Raw genomic sequence first — 24,882 nt, 5'->3', positions numbered from 1 at the left:
AAATATTATAGGTGTTAAAAGAAGGCAAAAATTAAAGTTCGAATAATGAATATTATACAAAATTCTTCCCAGTTATAGGTAGCAACATCTAACAAACATTTCAAAGAGGGATAACAACTTTATTTTGATGATATCATAAATAAATAAACATTATTATTACGATGAACCACAATCAGTACCGTCTTTACGGGTAAGAAGAGACAACCCTATATAGAATAAAGAGATATCTAGTGAATGATATGGTCCCCTATGTTTGTTTATCTATCTAAACTTCAGTGCAGACACTTTTACCTTGTCTTTACAAGAGATACAAGTTTTACATTGTAAAATACCGATACATTGTAGGTGTATTGAGAGGAGACGGGGTTTTGAAATACTTACATAAGCTCTCGTCATTGTCACATGACAAAAATACAATACATGTACAATACATTCTTTACGGGTATCATTTACGCAAAAATTAATTCGCACCCATGGGATGTACGCACGCATTAGGTGTACATTATACTGACTAAAGTTAGGCTTAGGCTTAGGTTTAGGTGTACATTCAATGCGTGTGTACGTTCAATATGGGAGAATTAATTCCTGCCTTATAATTTATAGAGCGGAATCTCTAAAAATAGATTATAATAATATACGGGTAGTCTTAACTTGTGGTACATAGCAAAGAAAATGGACGGCAAAATATTGTTTCTCTTTATATTGTCTATTACTTTAAAAGGTAAAATGTTTAACATTTTCTTTACTTGAATAAAACTATTACTTTATCTAGACATACATGTATTTAACTGAAGCATTATTCGTTTAATATGTAGTATTGTTGGAGTGTTTAAAGATATTCGTTTAATACGGAAGTGCTGTTACATGGTTTAAAATTTTTATCATTTTATGTGATACGCTTTATGCGGCCATTTTATACCCGTTTCACTAATCTTCTAAAGAAAGGTCAACTTGAATGTAAATTATCTCAAGCACCATTTACTATTAAACATGTTTTAGTACTGATTGTGGGGACTTCACACAAAAAAGCAGTAGATACTTTGGTGTTCAATCTTTAATTAAAAGAGTTGTTTGAAACGGTTTCTACCAAACATATTTTATCTTTTTCAAAGTAGACAGGCATCTGTCTTAAAATCTCAAACAGAAATGTTTTATTATTTTTATTATGTTTTTATGTTAACTGATATTTTTTAACATTACATGAAAAATATTTTTTTGAAATGTTTTTCAGTTTTCGCATCCAAAATAACTTCTTTTCGGGGATATATGACCGTTTGTGTCAATCCAATTCACTAAAAATTATCATATTATTCTTCTTAAAGATATAACTGATGAAAGTTTTGTAAAATTATGTGTCGATAATTGTGCATGAAAACACTCTGAATAGGGTGATTTTCGTAATTCGTATTCAAAAATATTGTTATAATAAGCAAAGATCTCTCGCCATGATACTCGTATCGGTCCGTTATAAGTTTCCGTATTTAACTATTACTTAAACATTAAATGTAAATTCGTTTATCATGTTTATAGCTATAGAATAATCGATTTTAGAATATTTATAGGGGAATGTTATTTGATATTTATATTTGGTCGTGCACGCTAGTATATTATGTACGTGCATGCCAAATAAAAGGGACGTTAAACAGGTTTTAATTTAAGATATCAGTAGCTTAAATTATGACGGATACAGTCAACAAATTATTTGATAAACATGGGTACTTTTTGCGCATTTAAAGTTATAAATAACATGTTTTAGGTATTATTTGACACTGAGTGTTCGTCTTCATGTAATTAAAACTGTTATGTTTATGTAATAATATCCCGTTTCTAAAATGAATTTACACAACAGGAATAGTCAGAACAATTTATGATATATAACATACTTCACCGCCATAGCCTTTTAATAATTCATCAATTGTTGAAGTATGTACGTAGTCTAAAGTATGTCATATATGAAATAAACAAAGTAAGAAAACTTACAAAGCACATTTAACACACTGGCACAATCTTAATCAGATCAGATGGTTCAAACATTGTTTGAGTGGTGACTCTTACGCAGTGGACGAAATGACATATGAACACTACTGTACAATCAGACAGAGGAAGGAGATTTTTGTCAGTGATTGAGAAAATCGCATTATATACAATGCTTATCTAAATCAAGTAACTATTTAAACACTTCCTATTCAAAGGGCTACTTCTTAATTTAAAGACAAAGCATGCATATTTTCATAAAAGTATTCGTGTTCGTATATTTCTGCAAAAAAATGGGCCGAAAACCAATCCCATCGCATTTATGAAATTGTGTCGTTATGCAACGCCTAAATTGGAAACCGTTCTACTTCTTAACGATCGAGCATTTTTTATCCTCATGAAAAAGATGTCCTGACCCTATACAAGTTCCATTCTAATGTTATTGTATTCGTAATTTTATTTCGTTTTACATTAGATAAATGTCTTGATATTCAGGAAACGACCATTAATTATCACCCTAATTATAGTTCTGGATACTCTTAGGATTATTATTTATGTTAAGATAGTAGACCTAATATAGTGAACCTCCTTTTGAAGAGTATTCAGTTCCTACCATAAACGTACTTTGACTAATTTTTCGAGAAGACCTAGTCGCACTAGGACCAAACGTTTTTTATTTATATTTCTTTTTTCTTAGTAAGCTTAACAGTTTTCAAGGCTTATAATTGATTTATTGTACAAAATATCAAATTTAATTTCACTGGTAAGAAACTATAAGATTGCTTAATTTAGTCAAAATAAGAAATAAAAAGATACTAAATATTGCATTTGGTATTTAGTCGTGAACCTTAACAGATTATGCACTATTCTAATATGCTTGCCTCTGTTAAAACACTCCTGCGCTAAAATGACGTCACATTAACGTGCGGTGACGTCAAAGTTTTTGTTGTTACCAAGAAAGAGCGCTTCTATATTTTATCTACTGTTTTAGATTAAGTTCATATTAGAATCGAAATAATTTATAGCATAAACGTATTTTAACACTATTTATGCACGGTGGGTGGTGATACGTCGTTCAAATATTTTCACGAGGGCTGCGCCCTCGTGAAATCATTACGCCCGACGTATAACCACCCACCGTGTATAAATAGTGTTAAAGCACTCTTTTGCTATAAATTATTTCTTAAATAACAGCAGAAATAAACAACCATAGATATTACACCATATATTTGCGTAATACAAGATTTAAGTTGGCAAACATTTCAGGAAGTGTCGTTAACGATATGTAATATAGATCGTTTTCGATGATATCTATTTCTTAAATTTATACTTGTCTTTACAAAAGTGTTACACTGATAGCTTCTAGCATAGTTCGTCATTCTTTACTGTCTCGATCTCTTACACTTTTGCGTTTTATTTTTGTACTGCTATATGTATTTGTATTTTGAATGCTTTGTATTTAGACAAGTTAAAAGGACACTAGTTATAATTTATCAAATAACTATATGTTTACGTCCCTTGCGTTTTACAACAGACAGTTAATCAAAGATTAATATATTTTACGAACATAAAATGAAAAGAAGACATTTTCAAGTCGGTAACCAACATTTGTAAATTAATCAATAATCGCAGCTTTTAAATTAATCGATCCCCGAATAGTTGTTAGACTTATAAGTAGTTATAGAATCACTATTGTCTGTATTTTTAGTAAAGATAATTATATATATTTATAGAGTTTATAACGCTTATTCTCTGTACCACAGGCATATCGGCCGGGCAGTACTGCACGGAATATGATAGTGATGACTGGTTTGACAGTGACCCTTACAACAGAATCTGGTGTGAGAATGGTTGTTGTGGCGACAGCTGGGACCAGCACTGTTGTATCAGTGGGTAAGTAAGTGTAGAGGGCTGCTTAACATAGTCATCATAATGTTTTGTTGATAGAACGGCCCAAAGGTACATGTATGTGTTATTAAAAAGATTAAGAGATTAATGCGTGTCGTTATATAAAAGGACTTGTTTCAGAAGAAAAAAACAGAAACAAAAACAAAAAAAAACAACAAAAAAAAAACAAGAAAAATAGACAAAACAACAAAGACTAACAACAACAAAACCCATTCAAACATAAAATACCATGCAACAACAACAAAATGAAAATTTTACTCTAAAGATTTTAGTAAGTATTAAGTATTACGGACCAGTCTTATTACAGAATATACTTTATGAGTAAGATATATGCGTTATGTTTTAAGGCGTAAGTAAAGAGGTTTGCGATTTTTCTACATGTTGGACAGATCACTTTTAGTCTCAATGATCATTTGTGTGTTTTCCTGAAACATATTCTACATAGACCTCCTGAAGTACCTGCTTATGCTTTCATCAGTAGTAGTTTTTGTTGTTGTTTCAGTGAGGGTTTTTTTTTCGTTTTTTTAGTATTTGTTCGCTTTTCATTGATACGTTTTCACTTAGTCTTCATTTCCTTTTTTTCTACAAAAAACCGTCAATATGATTAATTTTAGATTAGGAAAATTGTTCCTGAAGTTGCCATGATGTAACACCCATACAATTAAATTTTTCAGACATTTGTACACCATATCATACACTTACTGAATGGCTTGCCGGTCAGTTGTCATGTACATGACGTCAGTAATAAATTTGAGGAAATGTAAGCCTAGTAAAAATGTATTGAATAAAAACCGGTCAAATAGTTTGACCTTTAGACCGGCAATTTATATAAGGAGACGTGTAACAATACAGTAAACAATGAAGATAATCAATAAAATAATATGATTAAATTACATAAATTATACTGTCAATATATTGACACATTAATTTCCTAGATTTCGAAACATTTGACATAATTCAGAAGGAGTGCTTCCTGAGGAAACGGCTCTGTAATGATAATAGAGCTTATGTATGGAACGCCGCAAAACAGTAGTGTATAAAAACTAACACACCTTCACCAGACTTGGAGCAGAACTAGTTATGACAGATATCAATAAAGTACAAATATCAAGGCGAAAACACAGCGCCTAAAATTGTCGTACATTAATACCTTGTGACAAGCACATTTTAATAGGTTATCATCCAAATTAGCCGTAACAAGTGAAAGAGCAGCATTTCATGACGAAAAATCCATATTGCCTGCCTGTGGCGGGATTCAAACACAGGTCGCTCGTCCAATGCTCTAACCACTGAGCCAAAGAGTCGACTACCTGGCGCGTTAGCAACCATAACGCTTCCCCACTTCAAAGAAGTCATCATTTATGATGACGTGCAAGCCATTTTGGAATAGAAAGTGCCTATTACGACAAAGGATTCAACTCCAAAGAGTCAACTCCCTTGCCAAAGAATGGATTTAAACGTGCAGGCTATGTGTAAGCGAACGAAACACTCTGAACATCCAGATCTTTACACTTTATTCGTAACTACGCTCCTCCTGAAAATATCTGATGTTTACACAATGAATCGTAATTACGACATATAAAATGGCTGAAGTAATTTTCTTTCGGTTATGATAAAGTAGTTTGATGATACTGAATTTTAGTATATTAGTTCTATTTCAGTGAAGCTGGCATGATAATTGGCATCGTGATAGGGTCGATAGCTCTTGTAGCAATAATTGTTTCAGTGTTGGTAGCAGTATTCTGTTGCTGCCGGAAGTCTAGAGGGCGTGCTGGACAGGTGTGTCAGCCTGCTGGAGCACAGACAACCACAGGTATCCAGTAAACACTTATTGAATAACTTGCGGGTCAGTAATCAAAGTATTTGCTCGAGATACGAATAATACATTTATAATGTATAATTGACTGGCAACTACTCAAGCTTTTTGGGTTTTTCATCTCCTTTTTAATAATTTGTATTCTGCCTGGAAACTTTTAAACAGAATTTGTTTCCAGTTAGTACAAAAGCTTTTTATATGAAAATACGTTCCTCCCTGTTTTTTCATAACAAAAACAATCCACCATAATCTATTATTCAGTCATTCTTATTCATGCTCTTCTCAGTTTGTGTGAATGTCGAAAGTATCTGAAACTATAGGACGACAAAAAGAGAAATGAATTATACTGGCAATATCCTACCCGGTATATAATTTTTTTTTTCTTGTAAAAAGTAAGATACTTTTAGCCATTTGTATGATTTTTTAATTCAATGTATTTACTAATTTTAGTTCAAATGCAAGGTATGCCAGCGACGAATATGGCTTATGGACAAGTGGGATATAATGGTGCAGTCAACTATCCAGTTGTTACTACTTCAAACATGGCTCCTGCTACAGTACAACAATGGCAGCCGCCACCCTATGATCAGGTCTATCCGAACAAAGAACAGTCAAACACCTACTGATTTACCGTGATAGGCGAGAAGTTAATGAAACATTGTTTAAGACAGAGTTTCGTTTATTTAGACATTCATTCTTTTTTAAATTGAAAGACTTTCGTTCTTTCAGAAGATATACGTTTGTTATTGTTACAGTGGTGCTTAGACATAGCTTTAGATAATAATCCCGCCGGGATAAATAAAGAAAGACGTATTGTTTTAAACACAGCTTTGCCTCTTGGTTCGTATCTTTCCCTTATCTTAAAGATATTGAAAGATACGTCACCATTCCTTTAGCATCTTGTCCTAGTTTTGCTGTCCTTTCACTAAACTTGTTTTGTTAAGCTTTGTGTTACAAATCATTGTTTTATTTCGCAGTTATTACTTGAGAAACCATGGATGATGAAAACTTGAGTGTAGTATGTGTTTTCCTTACTATATAATGTATCTAAAATATATATTGACATATTCACGAATAAACATACATAATTATAAACGTTTCCATTTTACAAAGTTCTTGTTTACGTTTATTTCTTACTATATTTAATTGTTGTTAATTTTTCGTTTATAATTATCAATGAAATGTATTATGCAAGACAGTGTGATAGAACAACATTTAAAGAAGTACAATCATTTTAAAACCTTTTATTAGTTATGTTGTAAGGATAAAAATCGTATTTTGCAATATTCGAAATGACGAAATATTTTTTAAATTAATAATGTTACTACATGTACTAAGAAAACTTTATTTACACTGTGGAAAGAGCTATAGATCTAAACTTATAAGTATTATATATTAATTCATTCCTTGTAATTTTTTGTTGAAAATAAATTGCTGTATCGTTACATTAACACATTGTTAGTTATAATTACACGAAAAGTATATACATATCTGTCACACATTTATTTCGCAAAAGGTGGATTCTGCGATAAAGCAAAGTTTCTTTTACGAAACCCGATTGATAGATAGATGATAATTTGTAAAATATGCAGGTCCATCTCATACTTAGTTTTGATTTTTTTTCCCGTCCGTTCGTCAGTCTGCTAGTCTCAACATGCGGATCCTGTGACTTCTTTAAGATTTAGCAGTATACCACACCGCAAAGTATAAACAAACAACTTCTTTACCATCAATCTGCGTGTCAAATACATGTTGTGCAGTACTGTTAATAAGAAGGTCACAGGTCAAGGTCACAGCATGTCATATTTTACGTCCAAGGCATAACGTAATAATCATTCAAGGTATTGACTTAAAATTTGTCATAAAGGTCACACTCAGCGCACTCGTGAGATCCGATATGGCAAAATCCACTCGAGCCGAATACAGGATCCCAGATCGAGTTACTGTTATAATAACCCTATTATATTTACTTGCGTAATACAGGAATAAAGTTAAATTAGTTTAGAAGGCAAAGTTTTCATGAAGTTTTGTAATACAATCGTGTTCGTTGATATCTATTTATTTAATTTATACGTGTGTCTTCTACAATAGTGTTACAGTGATATATAGCATAGTTCGTCATTCCCTACTTCCTCGATCTCTGGCACTAGTGACCCTTAGACCTCTGGCTCTAGTGACCCTTAATAACTTATTCAGTTTTATTCGTACTGTTATACGCATTTGTATACTGCTGAATGCTTTGTATTCAGACAAGTTAATTGACTCTGGTTATTAAAAGATTACGTCCCTTGCGTTTTACAACAAATAGTTAATCAAAGATAAATAGCTATACTTCCGTGGATATGTAAAGGTAAAATATGAAATACAAAAATTTAATAGAAAACATAGACAATAGTTAATAAATCGATAGTTACAGCTATCGATAGCTTTTAGATTAATCCGTCCCCAATTGTTAGACCTATAAGTAATGACAGAACCACCATTGTCTGTTTTATTCAGATAAAGATAACATGTGCGTTTTACAACAAATAGTTAATCAAAGATAAATAGCTATGTTTCCGTGGATATGTAAAGGTAAAATATGAAATACAAACATTTAATAGAAGACATAGACAATAGTTAATAAATCGATAATTACAGCTATCGATAGCTTTTAAATTAATCCGTCCCCAATTGTTAGACCTATAAGTAATGACAGAACCACCATTGTCTGTTTTATTCAGATAAAGATAACATGTAAAGATAAATTGTTAACAGTAGTTTCATGCATATTTTAACCCCTTAATTTACTATATTTTCTCGTAAGGTCAGTGTAGCTTAGTGGCATACTACATCTCGGTCAAGTAACTGTCGTTGGATGTCTTGTTGACGAGTTGGAAGCACATACATGTATATCTTAGTCATTTTTTTCAGCTATTTTTGTAATAAATTCCTAGTAATTGTAGATATATTAAATACTTGCCGATTTTGACAAGATTTTCAGTAGATAAATGTTTTGGACCGATGGTCCATGAACTTTAATTTCAAAGGATTGTATGTTTAATCGATTCAAAAACGAAACGGCGAGGAGTTTATTTCGCCAACCAGTACTGATAAGCATAATTTAAAATGCTGCCAAATGAAGTTTGTTTTCTGAAGTTCAGTTTCAAATACCAATACTCACCAAGCATACGTTATGCCTAGGTTAAACTCATAATGGATATTTCACTGCTTTTTGAAAGAATGCCAAACGTAAAGAATTAACAAGTCAAACGGTTAATCGCGGCCAGAAATTTGTACAAACCGGACAGAAGTTGCGAAATTGTCATTTGTGCAGGAAAGAAGCGTTTTCCATAATGTCCAGTACTGGACAGGTATAGTGACCATGCACGGACACAGCCAATTTTCTCAGAGGGGGTCCGATCCCCTGCCCCACCCACCCTGGAAATTTTGAAATTTAGCACTTCATTTTTTTGCATTCTGGGACAGTTTTATGGACTAACCTGTTAAATTTGGGAAAATGATAAAATCAAGCTTTCTTGAAGGTAAAATTCTTAGTTTCTTTTAGATAAATAATATGAATTATGTCGGGGTCGTATGTAGCAGCAGCCGCATATACTTTACATGCAGTCCTAATGTTGCCTTTTTCGAAAAACATTTTCTTTTCTTCTTGTCTTCTTTCCTTTTTTAAAGATTTTCCAAAGGGGGTCCGGACCCCCGGTCCCCCACCCCCCCCCTCCCGCCAACCCTCTGGATCCGCGCATGGTGACATATCAAGCTTTCTGTTTATGCAGGTAAACTTGTGTTTGGTTAAATTTCAACAGAGCACAATTGTCTGAACAGTGTACAAACTCATTACTGTTTTTTCAGGCAAGGGTGGAAAAAAGTGATAGACAATGAAAGCAGTAACATTTTTATTAAAAAAACCCAAAAAAACAATGAGACAAACATTTCCAACATCTTTAGACGGTTAAAAAATCCCATGTTAAACATACGATAAAGCCCGAAACGCGTGAAAATGTTCCGAATGTAAATCGGGTGAAGTAGGCGCTCTATGTATAGAGTTAGATTATGCGTCTAGATACTGTACCAGAGGGGTCGGTCAGTTGTGGGTTATTGATTAAACTGGGCGAGTCTACTTACTTATTAATTGAGGATGAAAAAAAAAACGTGTTTTTTTTTTAATGTTGCTCTTAAACAAGGGTGGCTGTTGAGCTACTAAAAGTACAACAACTGTTACAGTTAATTCACAACAAATCGTACGGTATGTTTTATAATCAGTAGAAGCTAGTCGTATTTACGCTTATGAGACCTGTTTCACCCATATGTAAAGAATTCACAGGTCCGTCATGAAATATTTTCCCCAGCGCGCATATACTTCACCTATTCAATATGATCGCGGCCGGCCGCGATCAACAATACATGAGAACTACGTCAAACCTTGATACATGAAATTTTAGCACTAGTCTTGTATACTATTGAAAATGCATCGAAACGAAGATATAGGACGGTTCTTTTAAATTGCGAGTTTTTAAAGGCACTGATTTTTCCGAATGCGTGGCCTCTTTATCCAGTTACATGTTTTACATGATTTAAAACAACTCTTTCCTTTTATGACTCACGTTTAAAAACCTACTCATTGCTTAAAAATGACAAAATATGAACATTACAATATTTCATCAGAATGTCAACATTTTTGTTTCCATGGTAACATTTGATAAAATGTGGGACTAGATTTTCTTAAATTTCAACTGCCATTATTATTTTTCAATAGTAATCTCACTTTAAACAAGAGCTGTCGGAGGACAGCAACGCTCGATTATTCAACAGTCTAGTCAATTGAATGAATATTAAAGTCCAAAAAGCGGCATAATTTTGTAAAATTGCAACACAGGTTAAGAAACCTGCATATCAGCTCATGACAATAGACAATTGTGTGAAATTTCAATTCATTCCCATTAGCGGGTACTGAAACACCAGCTTTTACATACAAAACCTTAACCAAAAATTTCTTAGAAAAAAAAAGCCATGATTTTGTAAAAATGAAAAGTAGAGTTATGGAACCTGTGCAATGCATGTCAGATCATCACAGTGAACAAGTGTGTGAGGTTTTAATCCATTCTCATTAATTGGTACTGAGATACCAGTTTACATACAAAACCTTATCCAAAACTTTAAGTCGAAAAAGGGGCGTAATTTTGTAACCCAGTACAGACAAGCGTTCAAGAGATTTGAACCAGCAACTTTTTGAAGTAACCTTCAAATTTTATTAGTTCTTAACGCCATGTATTTACAAGCGTCCCATTATTTTGATCCAGGGGCAGGGAAGACGCTAAAAAAGAAAAAGAAAAAAAAACCCCATGATTTAATTCATTCCCAACGCCTTCTACTGACAAGCGACAGAGAAGACATTCTTTTTAAATAGCACCTCCTTTTCCAGAGCTCTGCACCGACAAGCGTTCAATTGATTTTATCCAGCGACAGGAAAGACGCTATTTTTAAAAAATAAACCCCGGATTTTTTTTTCGTTCCAGAGCTCTGTACAGACAAGCGTTCCATTGATTTAATCTGACGACAGAGACGACGCTAAAGCCCTATTCAAGATATCAAAACAGCGTCTATCATTTGTTTCTACATGCGAATCAATGATTTGATCCAGTGCATGTGCAGACATTTTTCAAACACACCCGAATATTATTCGTTTCCAAAGTCCTGCATTGCCAAGCGTTCAAATTTGACCACCTTAAATCTAACAGGTTTTTATCTCTCGTTTTGAAGAAAACAAGTGGCCCTAAATTCTTGCAGTTTATACAGATTTTAAAAGATATTTTTAAACCTAAAGACGTTTTTCATTTTTCTTTGACCTCTTTCCAAAAAAAGTTATTCTTACTTGCACCCAAGAGTTGCTACGCACCTGAATACTAAAATTATTTTAGGCATGTTCATGCAGAAATCGTTTCCTAACGGATCTATGATACATAGTATCCTGTACGAAATATTACAGCTGTAGAAGACCTGTATTTTTGTTCAAAATGAAAATCAAGATTATTTCAAATATACACATGTAGATTTTACAAAATTGATTTTACAGCTGTAGATTTCAATTTACACCTGTAACAGTAAACAGTTCGAATTATTGTTTTTATGCAAACGAGATACAGCTGTAAAGATAAACCTACAGCTGTAAAAATAAAAAAAAACGTACAGCTGTAGAAATATTATAGATGTTGAAAGAAGGCATTATTTTAAGGGACTTAAGCAGTGGTACAAAATGTTTACGAATTGAAAGCCTCTATAAACTGTAGCAGTTACTAAAACAATGGCAAAATAAATGGTTTAGTAAGTAAAGAAAAATGTGTAATATGTTTACAGTATAGAGATTGCACAATTCAACTGTAGGATGCAAAATAGAAACTTACTACATGTATCTGATCTTGATTATAAAACCTTCTTTGTCATGAAAACATAATTATGACAATCTCGTAATTATTTCTTATACTTATTGGCATCAAATATAGTGTAAACAGTTAATGTATGTACCTATACATGTCCTTATAAGTATATTAGATAATTAAACATTTGCACTTACTCAATACTACTTTGTATTCAAATATTTAAGATGATGTGATGTCTCTGTGAACTTCAGTTATATTCCGCCAAAATGCATTCAAGATGGATTACAGCACTAAATGTTTCCCTGAGGCGCCAAAAAAGTTACAGCTGTAATTTTGAGACCAGTTTACAGATGTAACTTCAACTGAGATATTTTGCAGTTTTATTTTTGAGCCCTTTACCTTTTACATGTGTAAATGTAAACTGCATTTCTGGTCATATCTTATTTACAGGTCCTTTAAAGTTGTAATTTTAAAATTAAACAGGTTTTTACATACTTTTTACAGCTGTAAAACAGGTCCGATTTTTGTATAGATTATGTCAAACTTTGCACAGAGACAACAAAGTCTAAAAGAAAGACATTAAACTAAACATGTATAACAAAGGGTGGTGTCGGAGGTTATGTAGCAGAGATTGGAGGACAATATCAAGAAGCTGAACAAACCTTTTTGCGTGTTGGTGAATGCCGATGGATGATGGGAGAGGTATAATATTGGCCGTGAAACTTGAAGTACACGTATTTTATTTTCATAACATATTTGTTCACAGTTTTGGTAATAAAACAAACTACCGACAGTTTTTGGGGTTTATTTGGTCGGGTAGGAGTAGAGGGGCAGTTTCATGAACTGTAAAAAAAATTAAGACAAACATTTCTTTTTAGGCGGATGGGCTGTAAATAGGACGGTGTGCGACTGTTTGTGTATGTGATGGTGGGCAGATGTAATGGACGGACGCAAAAACAGATGTATGAACAGTAGTTCGAAATTAATACGAAGTTGTTCTTCAGAAGCATTTATCGCTGTAAATGTCTAAGTCTAATTGTGTTGCATTATCTTGAACAAAATACTTAAAACATTTTATAAGATGCTCACTTAATAAATTAGACACTGATTAAGTAAATATATATTTTATCATCATATGACGAGAAAACCATTCTGTATCCTGTGTATTTTCGTCTAGGTCGGCATTGTAAAAATGTTGGTGTGGTTAAAACATTTATCCCTATCCTAGAACTAGTTAAAGATTAGCCGCTTACTGTTACAACGCGTTATTTTAATTTCTGTCAACGTATTTTACGTGACGTCATACGCCGTTTGTGTTATAACCGTCCGGTTTGTGACGTGGACATACTAGTAGCCCTTCAGAGATGAAAATGAGGCCAGGAACGCCAACCCTGTGTATCAATCCAAAACTGAATTTATCAAAACTTTTATCGAAGTACAAATGACTGCATTTTGTCAAAAAATTACTGCAAGTATAGTTCATTATAATGTTTTACGTCCAGAAAAGTTAAAAGTATAAACTTTGTGTAGACTAATTAAAAGTTTTCTCTTTGAAAACAAAATTGTAAATAGTTATTGTTTTAAAACTGTTTTTATACATTTTAACTAGCCTAAAGCTACTTAAAAGTGAATGGATATCTTCATTGCCAAATATTGCAATCTGTTGTTACTAGATAAAGTTTTTGACGTTAGCGATATTTGTTCGTTTCTATGTAAAGATTAAAAATATCATTCACGAGTGAACACCTGATGCATTATTTTCACGAGTGACATAGCCATGATATGGTGTTCATGAGTGAGATATTTTGATCTTACATGTGAAACAAACAAACTTTCCTTTTTCAATATATGTCAGCCCAATATTTCGATATTTCACTGAAAAAACATTTGATAATTTATTTGATTCCCAAAAAGGTCTAAACTACGGTTGTTTACTTCGACAAACTTAGCAATAAGTATCCTAAATGATACTGATTTTAAGGACCTACTCCGCGGCTATTCAAATTCTATTGTGTGTATGTAACCCATGATTACAACAGGTAACAGTTAACGGCCACGCGCCACATCTAAGCACGCAAAACCACAAGTATTCTGTATAGAATTTTATATTAAATAGTCTCTATTTTGACAGGCGTCACTGTTCATAGTCAGGATTTTCATGTGTTTTTTCAGTGACAATTTAAGGTTAAAAGGTAGGACTGGAGCAGGTCTTTAAGAGATGTTTGACACCTCGAGTGCAGAGCGCGAAACTATTGTATTTTGTTCTTACGAATAATGAATATTAAACAAAACTCTTTCCAGTTATAGGTAGCAACATAGAACAAACATTTCAAAGAGGGATAACAACTTTATTTTGGTGATATCAAAAATGAATGAAACATATTATTATTACGATTAAACGACACCTTGCCACAATACCGTCTTTACGGCTAAGGAAAGACAATCCTTTTTAAAATAAAGATATATCTAGTGAATGATATTGTCCCTTATGTCTGTTTATTGCTAAAAGTAGAGCATTCTATTTAAACTTTAGAAGAGATACAAGTTTTGCATTGCAAAATACAGAAACATTGCAGTTCTATTGAAAAAAGATGAGATTTTGAAATACTTACATAAGCTCTCGTCATTGTCACATGACAAAAATACAATACATTCTTTACGGGTATCATTTACGCAAACATTAATTCGCACGCATTGGGTGTACGTAATACTGACTAAAGGTTAGGCTAACGTTTAAGTGTACATTCAATGCGTGTGTACGTTCAACGTGAGAGAATTAATTCTTTCCTTAGAATTTATAGAGCGGAAGCTCTAAAAATAGATATAATAATATACGGGTAGTCTTAACTTGTGGTATATAGAAAAAGAAAATGGACGACAAAATATTGTTCCTCGTTATATTGTCTCTTACTTTAAAAGGTAAAACATTAAACATTTTCTTTACTTGAATAATACTAGCATTTTATTTAAACATATATGTAATGTAACTGAAGAATTATTTGTTTCATATGTAGTATTGTTATAGTATTTAAAAAGATTCGTTTGATATCATGGTAGTACTGTAACAGGATTTAAAATTCATATTATTTCATGTGACACGCCTTATGCGGCCATTTTATACCCGTTTGACTGATCTTCTGAAGAAAGGTCAACTTGAATGTAAATCATCTGAAGCACCACTTACTATTAAACGTGTTTTTGTTTTGATTGTGGGGATTTCACTCAACAAAGCAGTACATACTTTGATGTTTGATTAAAAGAGTAGTTTGAAACAGTTTCTACCGACCATATTTCATCTTTTTCAAGGCAGACAGGCATCTATCTTCAAATCTCAAAACGATTTTTTTTTATTCATTATTATTTTTACGATCATGTTATTATGTTAACTGATATTTTTAACATTACATAAATTTTAAAGTCTTTTTAAAAAATGTTTTTCAGTTTTCGTATCCAAAGTAACTTATAACCGTGCGTTAAATCAAACTAGCTCAAAATATCTTTTTACTGTATTAACAATTATGCAGACTGATTCGTCTTAAAGATATAACTGAAGACAGATTTGTAAAAAAATATGTTGATAAATTTCTGAATATGGCTATTTCGTAATTCGTATTAAATGATGTTGAGATAATCAACAAAGATCTCTTAATATCTTCGTAGGAAAACCATTGATTACTCACAGCGCCACGATATTTTCGATAATGCACTGATATCGGTCCGCAATATCTTTCAGTATTTAACTATTACTTAACATGAGGGCTTTAAATATTAAATGTAAACATGTAATGAAATTCTGTTTATATTCGTCTTATGAGAGCAATAGAATAATCGATTTTACAATATCTATATGGGAATGTTACTTTATATTAATATTTGGTCGTGCACGCTAGTAATATGTGTATGTGCATGTCAAGTAAAAGGAACCTTAAACAAAACAGTTTTTAGTTTAAACTATCAGTTTACAGTTCGTTTTCGTAAACATCCTGTTTGTAAACGTTAAATATTACGTTTTGTAACTTAATCTCAGGGTTCCATATTCTAGTGTGTCTTCTATAAGAAAAACGTTAGCTCAAGCTAAACCAAAACATAATCAAGAAGTATAAAGGTCATTTAGTAAGTTGAGAAATTTTGGTTTCAAAACGTGTAAACACGCATGACCTAGTAATCGAACTGTAGCTTAAACTATGTCAGAAAACAGTCAACAAAATATTTGATATGCATGGGTACTTTCCGCACATTTAAAGTTATAAATAGCAGTTGTATTCAACGTGTTGTAGGTAGATACCTGTTCCCATTATTTGACATCGAGAGTTAGTACTCATGTACTTAAAACTGAAAGTTGCGTTTATGTACTAAATAAATGATATCCCGTTTCTAGAATGAATTAACACAAGAGGTGTAGTCAGAATAATTTACAATCTATATATACTTTACCGCCATAGCTTTTTAATAATTCAACAATTGTTGAAGCATGCACGTAGTCTACAGTATGTCATATATAAAATAAATGAAGTAAGAAAACTTACAAATCATAATGAACACACTGGACTAAGCTCAATTGCAACGTTGTTTAAGTGACAACTCTTGCGCAGAACCAGTGGACGAAATGATACATTTCCGGGCTTGTTAGTATGATTTAGATAAATTTCTACCCGTTATTATATAGTTATATACCTACTCGAATGAAAACGATAGGTGCGCATAGAGCGCAAATGCGCGCGGATCTTAGCACATGTGTTCATTTAGAATGTGTGCAGTTTATTCGAACACTTTTCGGCAGAGGAAAGTCTTTTGTCAGTTTTTGAGAACACAGCGCATCATATTCAGTGCTTATCTTGATCAAGTAATTTTTGAAACACTTCATTTTCAAAGGACTGTTTCTTGACTTAAACACAAAACATGTTTTGTTCAAAGAATTGTTCGGGTATGTTTGTTAAAAGTGGGCTTAAACCCTAACGCAACACAGTTAGGAGTGTGTCGCTACGCAACATATTCAAGCGGAAACCATTCTGCTTCTTAACTATTGAGCTTTATCCCTCTTTGTCGTCCTGACCTCATACAAAATTACTTAAACACGTCCCATTCTAATACATTGTTACAGTACATGTATTTTGAATTTCGCTTAACATTAGATATTTTTTATATTCACGAAACGGTCATTACACGTATCTACTAACATCTAATAATAGTTCTGGGCACTCCTGGTGCTACCATTTGTGTTAAGATATATTTTTATAACATGTTTTTCAGTGAATTATCGAAATATTAGAGAGAAATATAACTGTATTTTTACACTGTAAAATGATAAAATATATTTTCAATTGTATGAAACTATAAAAGTGGTAAAATTTTGTCAAAGTATGAAATGAAAAGAATTTTTTACCTGTAAGATCAAATATTTTTCACTCAAGAGCACCACATCTTACATTTTCACTGGCGGCTGTGTCACTCGTGAATATATTACATCAGGGGCCGTATTCATAAAGCATCTTAAGTATAAGTTTTGACTTAATTTGAAGATTTTACTTAAGTCTGTGGTGATTTCAGCTTAAGTCTAAGTAAAAAACTTAAGTCCTATTCATAAAACAGCTTAAACTTAAGATACGTAAGAAATGACTTATGTCAGAAAACAAAATAGCGTCGTGAGTACGATTAAAGTGTTGTTTTTCAGATAAAAGCCCTTTAAACATAATTGTGCATGTTGTATCTGTCTGAAATTAATGTTGTTTTTTTTAGTGTTTTCGTCCACAATAAAAGCTAAGAATTACTTATTAAGTTGTTATATGAATAACAAATATACTTAAGTAAAATAAATTTCTTGCCTAAGTAATACTTAAGTAAATAATCAATTTCTTATACTTATACCTAAGATGCTTTATGAATACGGCCCCTGGTGTTCAGTCGTGAACCATAACAGGTGATATAACAGCAGAAATGAACAACTAAATGTTATAAATATTACATCATGTATTTGCGTAATACATGAATTAAGTTAAGTGAGTTTAAACTGTCCATGTATTGTCGCTAACGATATGTACAGTTCGATTACTAGGTCATACGTGTATAAACGTTTTCAAACTAAAATTTCTCTACTTGCAAAATGACCTTTCTACTTTTTGATTATGTTTTGGTTTAGCTTGAGCTCACGTTTTCCTTATACAAGACACACTAAAATATGGAACCCTGAGTAAAGGTTACAAAACGCAATCTTTCATGTTTACAAACATGATGTTTACGAAAACCAACTATAATACAATCGTTTTCGTTGTATCTATTTATTTAATTTCTACCTGTGTCTTACAGTGATACCCTATATCATAGTTCGTCATTCTCTCCTGTCTCGATCTCTTACACTGGTGACACTTCTTAACTTAATATGTTTTTCTTTTCGTACTGGTATATCATTTGTATACAGCTGTATGCTTTGTACTCAAACAAGTTGAATGACTCTGCTTATAATTTATTAAATAACTAAAAGTTCCCGTCACTTGCGTTTCACAACAGATAGTTTATCAAAGATAAATATATTTTACGTACACAAATGAAAAAAAAATCATTTAATTTATCTATTCGGTAGCGAACATTTGTAAACTAATCAATAACCGAAGCTTTTAACTTTATCGATCCCCAAATGTTAGTTCGACTTATAAGTAATAATAGAATCACAAGTTAGTCTGTATTATTCATCATAACGTGTTAAATTAAGTTTAAGATTTATTTAACGTCACATATAAATCATATACATGTACTACATGAGTAACAAATCTCTTGTGCAATACACTAACTTGGTATGCAGTAACAAACCTAGGCTTGTTTAACCTCCTGGTGCAACTTAAACCGGTTTAAGCTCCCCAGTGGTGTTTTTGCCACTGACCGTTCCAAGGCGGTGCCCCACTGTGTTCCTTTATTTGTTCGTTTTGTCCTGATGTGTTGGCTTTGTGTGTGTGTGTGTGTTCCTTTGTTTGTTCGTTTTGTCCTAATGTGTTGGCTGTGTGTGTGTGTGGTGCACGCATCTGCGTGCTGTGGGTTTCGTTTTGTGGAGGCTGCGTTTTTGGTGCATGGCATTCCCTGTTTGATATTTGTCTTTGTTTTAATACTGATAATTAGTGCCTAGCAAGGAAGCTACCAGTACCATTTTTTCACGTCTTCGATAGGACGCGGCCAGGGATCGAACCCCGACTTTCCGCATTCGCAGTGGGCACACTACCATAGAGCTATTGAGGTGGTGCAATAGGAAGAACAAACGATTATAAAGCAAATCAAACAAAGACGTAACCTGTGAAACTCAAATACACAGGGCTTTTACGAAGGGATGTTTCAGTTGGTGTGGGAGCGGGAGAACAGTGAAAATCCAATTGTTCCTGAAACTGTCATGGCTCTTTCTCCTTTCTTTTGTAAAACACGTCTAAACATATCTTCATGGTACTCTCATCTGAATGAATATTAGTAATTTTAGTTGGAGTAGCGGGGATTTGCTCGTGACCCCCGACTTATAGTCCAAAGACACCTTATGAAAAGTTAGATAGGGAGAGCGCAGATCGCGGGGTCACGATCTCGATCTCGGGCGCGACGTACTATATTGACGATTGATAAAAGACGTTATGTCTGAAATCATTCGTTCTCCAACTCTGATTCATGCATGTGGGGAAGTCGGCAATTACTTGCGGAGAACAGGTTTGTACTGGTACAGAAACAAGGAACACTAGTTAGGTTAATTGCACGCCGTAACATAACTGAAAGACTGTTGAAAAACGGTGTTAAACCCAAAACAAACAAACAAACAAACAAAAATTTTGAAAGTTTCGTGAAATACGTGTGGTTGATATACGCTTATTTTCTGTACCGCAGGTATAGTTGCCGGGGAGTGGTGCATTGAATATGACAGTGATTGGTGGGATGACGATTCGAACAGAATCTGGTGTGAGCAAGGTTGTTGTGGCGACAGCTGGGACCAGTACTGTTGTATCAGTGGGTAAGTAAATATAGAATCTGATTCACACAAGCACACATTTTATGTTAGTCAAAGAACAGTCCATAGGTATGTGTTATTAAAAAGATTAATGGTTGGTGTTATTAGACGAAGGGACTTCTTTTCATTCAAACGTCAAAAAGAAATGTTAGTGTATATTCTTTTAAAAAATTTCGAAACATTTGTTATTTGCCAGAAGGCGCGCTACCTACATAAAGGGCTTTATAATGATACAAGAGGTTATATATGCAACGCCCCATTTCGTTCTGTGTATCAAAATATTGTTATTTTGTCAAAGAAAAATATTGCTATTATTTTCAAAACATATGTTGACACAAACAATAATAGTGTGTACAAACCACCATACTTGTTAACGCGGAACAAGTTATAGAAAGTATTCAGAAAGTTAAAATATCAATGCAAAAGTAGCCCTTTAAACTGTCGTGCATCGTTAACTTGTGTCTAGTGCATAATATATAATAGGATTATTATAACAGAAGCTCGATCTGGGATGCTGTATTCGACTCGAGTGGATTTTGCCAGAACGGATTTCACCAGGCGCGGAAGCTCAGAGTGTGGTCCGGTCTTGCATAATCCGGGAGAGCCGAATACAATAACCCAGATCTGGCTATTGTTATAATGAGCCTTTTATTACATACCTTCACCTTTTTTTTTGTTTTGTTACAGAATGAAATCTTCAATGTTTATTTATGTGTGTTATTTATAAAACTGTGTCAGGTCTTGCATGTTAAATGAAAGTAATCTGACAACATACAATACAAAAGGTAGAATACGGATTTTTTCCTGCCTGTTCATATTAATGTGTGAAATACATGCCACATTTTTGACAGAATTTATATAGGTATTAATGAAATAGGTGATTATCTTTTGCTAACGAACACCAGATCATTACAGCTGCATTCTTGCGAACACATCTGGCGAAACGTTATATCCGGATACGTTTGATAATGTTTGGTATTGTAGATAATGTAGAATGAAGCCTGGATTCGGTATACGGAAATTCTATTGAATTAATGGCAACCCGTCAGTACAGATTTTTAAACGGCAACGTTGCTATCTTTCTATGAGCCGTGCCATGAGAAAACCAACATAGTGGGTATGCGACCAGCATGGATCCAGACCAGCCTGCGCATCGGCGCAGTCTGGTCAGGATCCATGCTGTTCGCTAACAGTTTCTCTAATTGCAATAGACTTTTAAAGCGAACAGCATGGATCCTGACCAGACTGCGTGGATGCGCAGGCTGGTCTGGATCCATGCTGGTCGCAAACACACTATGTTGGTTTTCTCATGGCACGGCTCATATATATTAAAGTTTGACAAGTTAAATATCACGATATAAAGATAATGTCTTGAAATCAGTTTGAAAAGTGTAGATCTTCTATATCATGCCAGAAACAAGCAAACGGACCTGTACATTTTATTTCACCACAATATAAATCATGCTTATTCACGACTAAGAGAAGATTTATTACAATCTACATTGAAGAAACATTTCTATTCGTGAAAAAGTTAACAAAACTGTGATTTTCCTACAGATTCTCACAATGAAAACTTGTTTGAGGTCCAAACTTTCAATAAAGTCTTGCAAAAACTCAAGCACACGACCCTGTCTTTTTTATTAGCCGATTTTTCAAAGCAAATTCTGATATTTTTTTGAGGGGTAAAATATCAGTGTTCTACATTCTAGATTTTTAATCAGAACGTGCAAATGCAGATCTGTCTTAATACAATCGTTACTTTCTTTATCAAATGATTGAAGTTATTTTCGCCCGATATGATACTACAGTTTGATGATACTGAGTTTTGATATAATTATAATTTCTATTTCAGGGAAGTTGGCATGATAATTGGCATCGTGCTAGGGTCGATAGCTCTTGTGGCAATAATTGTTTCAGTGTTGGTAGCAGTATTCTGTTGCTGCCGAAAGTCTAGAGGGCGTGCTGGACAGGTGTGTCAACCTGCTGGAGCACAGACAACTACAGGTATACCGTAAACAGTAACTGAACAATTTGCGGGTTAGTTATCAAACTATTTGCTCGAGTTACGAAGGCAAATAGTTTTGTATAATTCACTGGCAAGCTACTCAAGTGTTTTAGGTTTTTCATCTCCTTTTTAATAATTTGTAATCTACATGGAAATAACTTTTAAACATAATTTGTTTCCAGTTAGTACAAAAGCTTTTTTTATGAAAATACATTCCTCCTTGCTTTTCCATAACAACAACAATCCACCATAATCTATTATTCAGTCTTTCTTATTCCTGCTTCTCAGTTTGCGTGAATGTCGAAAGTATCTGAAACTATAGGACGACAAAAAGAGAAATGAATTATACTGGCAATATCCTACCCGGTATATATAATATATATATTAAAAATGTAAGATAATTTTAATCATTTGTATGAAGTATTAACACATTATTTTTACTAATTTTAGTTCAAATGCAAGGTATGCCGGTAACGAATATGGCTTATGGGCAAGTGGGATATAATGGGGCAGTTAACTATCCAGTTGTTACTACTTCAAACATGGCTCCTGCTACAGTACAACAATGGCAGCCGCCGCCCTATGATCAGGTCTATCCGAACAAAGAACAGTCGAACACCCACTGATTTACCGTGATAGGCGAGGAGTTAATGAAACATTGTTTAAGACAGATAGAGTTTCGTTTATTTAGACATTCATTCTTTTTAAATTGATAGACTTTCGTTCTTTCAGAAGATATACTTTTGTTATTGTTACAATGGTGCTTAGACCTAGCTTTAGATAATAATCCCGCCGGGATAAATAAAGAAAGACGCGTTGTTTTAAACACAGCTTTGCCTCTTGGTTCGTATCTTTCCCTTATCTTAAAGATATTGGATGATACGTTACCATTCCTGTAGCATCTTGTCCTAGTTTTGTTGTCCCTTCACTAAACTTGTTTTGCTAAGCTTTGTGTTACAAATCATTTTTTTATTTCGCAGTTGTTACTTGAGAAACCATGGATGATGAAAACTTGAGTGTAGTATGTGTTTTCCTTACTATATAATGTATCTGAAATATATATTCACATTCGCGAATAAACATACATATAAACGTTTCCATTTTACAAAGTTCTTGTTTACGTTTATTTCTTGCTATATTTAATTGTTGTTAATTTTTCGTTTATAATTATCAATGAAATGTATTATGCAAGACAGTGTCATACAACAACATTTAAAGAAGTACAATCATTTTAAAACCTTTTATTAGTTATATTGTAAGGATAAAAATCGTATTTTGCAATATTCGAAATGACGAAATATTTTTTAAATGAATATTGTTACTACTAAGAAAACTTTATTTACACTGTGGAAAGAGCTATAGATCTAAACTTATAAGTATTGTATATTTTTTCATTCATTGTAAATATTTGTTGAAAATAAATTGCTGTGTCGTTACATTAACACATTGTTAGTTATAATTACGCGAAAAGTATATACATATCTGTCACACATTTATTTTGCAAAAGGTAGATTCTGCGATAAAGCAAAGTTTCTTTTACAAAACCCGATTGATAGATAGATGATAATTTGTGAAATATGCAGGTCCATCTCATATTTAGTTCTGATTTTTTCCCGTCCGTTCGTCAATCTGCTAGTCTCAACATGCGGATCCTGTGACTTCTTTAAGATTTTTTTTGATTGGGTTTAACGTCGCACCGACACAATTATAGGTCATATGGCGACTTTCCAGCTTTTGATGGGAGAGGAAGACCCCAGGTGCCCCTTCGTGCATTTTTTCATCACGAGCTGGTACCTGGGTAGAACCACCGACCTTCCGTAAGCCAGCTGGATGGCTTCCTCACATGAAGAATTCAACGCCCCGAGTGAGGCTCGAACCCACATCGATGAGGGGCAAGTGATTTGCGATCAGCGACCTTAATCACTCGGCCGCGGAGGCCCCTTCTTTAAGATTTAGCAGTATATCACCGAACAAAAGAGTATAAACAAACAACTTCTTTACCAACAATCTACATGTCAAATACATGTTGTGCAGTACTGTTAATAAGTAGGTCACAGGTCAAGGTCACAGCATGTCATATTTTGTGTCCAAGGCATAACGTAATAATCGTTCAAGGTATTGACTTAAAATTTGTCATAAAGATCACACTCAGCGCACTCGTGAGATCCGATATGGCAAAATCCACTCGAGTCGAATACAGCATCCCAGACCGAGCTACTGTTATAATAACCCTTTTATATTTACTTGCGTAATACAGTAATAAAGTTAAATTAGTTTAGAAGGCAAAGTTTTCATGAGGTTTTGCGATACAATCGTGTTCATTGATATCTATTTATTTAATTTATACGTGTGTCTTCTACAACAGTGTTACAGTGATAGAGTATAGCATAGTTCGTCATTCCCTACATCCTCGATCTCTGGCACTAGTGACCCTTGGACCTCTGGCACTAGTGACCCTTAATAACTTATTCAGTTTTTTCGTACTGTTATACGCATTTGTATACTGCTGAATGTTTTGTATTCAGACAAGTTAATTGACTCCGGTTATATTTAATTAATAAATTACTAAACAATTACGTCCCTTGCGTTTTACAACAAATAGTTAATCAAAGATAAATAGCTATATTTACAAGAATTTAATAATAAAAAAACCCATAGACAATAGTATATAAATCGATAATTACAGCTATCGATAGCTTTTAAATCAGTCCGTCCCCAATTGTTAGACCTATAAGTAATGACAGAACCACCATTGTCTGTTTTATTCAAATAAAGATAACATGTAAAGGTAAGTTGTTAACAGTGGTTTCATGCATATTTGAACCCTTTAATTTAC

The 24,882-nt window shown here is 33.4% G+C and overlaps 2 protein-coding genes across 2 annotated transcripts; both read left to right on the top strand.

Annotated features, from left to right (window-relative positions):
- The first annotated feature begins 563 nt into the window (after window positions 1-563).
- On the top strand, window positions 564-7,149 carry LOC123537913 (uncharacterized). The gene is made up of 4 exons (XM_045321829.2): window positions 564-721; window positions 3,738-3,867; window positions 5,544-5,695; window positions 6,149-7,149. Exons 1-4 carry the CDS (start codon window positions 673-675, stop codon window positions 6,322-6,324), a joined length of 507 nt encoding a protein of 168 aa, XP_045177764.2. The 5' UTR covers window positions 564-672; the 3' UTR covers window positions 6,325-7,149.
- A 7,682-nt stretch (window positions 7,150-14,831) lies between these two features.
- On the top strand, window positions 14,832-23,488 carry LOC128558425 (uncharacterized). The gene is made up of 4 exons (XM_053547550.1): window positions 14,832-14,991; window positions 19,921-20,044; window positions 21,894-22,045; window positions 22,497-23,488. Exons 1-4 carry the CDS (start codon window positions 14,943-14,945, stop codon window positions 22,670-22,672), a joined length of 501 nt encoding a protein of 166 aa, XP_053403525.1. The 5' UTR covers window positions 14,832-14,942; the 3' UTR covers window positions 22,673-23,488.
- Window positions 23,489-24,882: the final 1,394 nt, after the last annotated feature.

Source organism: Mercenaria mercenaria, chromosome 1, assembly GCF_021730395.1.
Source record: "Mercenaria mercenaria strain notata chromosome 1, MADL_Memer_1, whole genome shotgun sequence".
Taxonomy (NCBI): Eukaryota; Metazoa; Mollusca; class Bivalvia; order Venerida; family Veneridae; genus Mercenaria; species Mercenaria mercenaria.
This window is presented reverse-complemented; position numbering and strand designations above follow the sequence as displayed.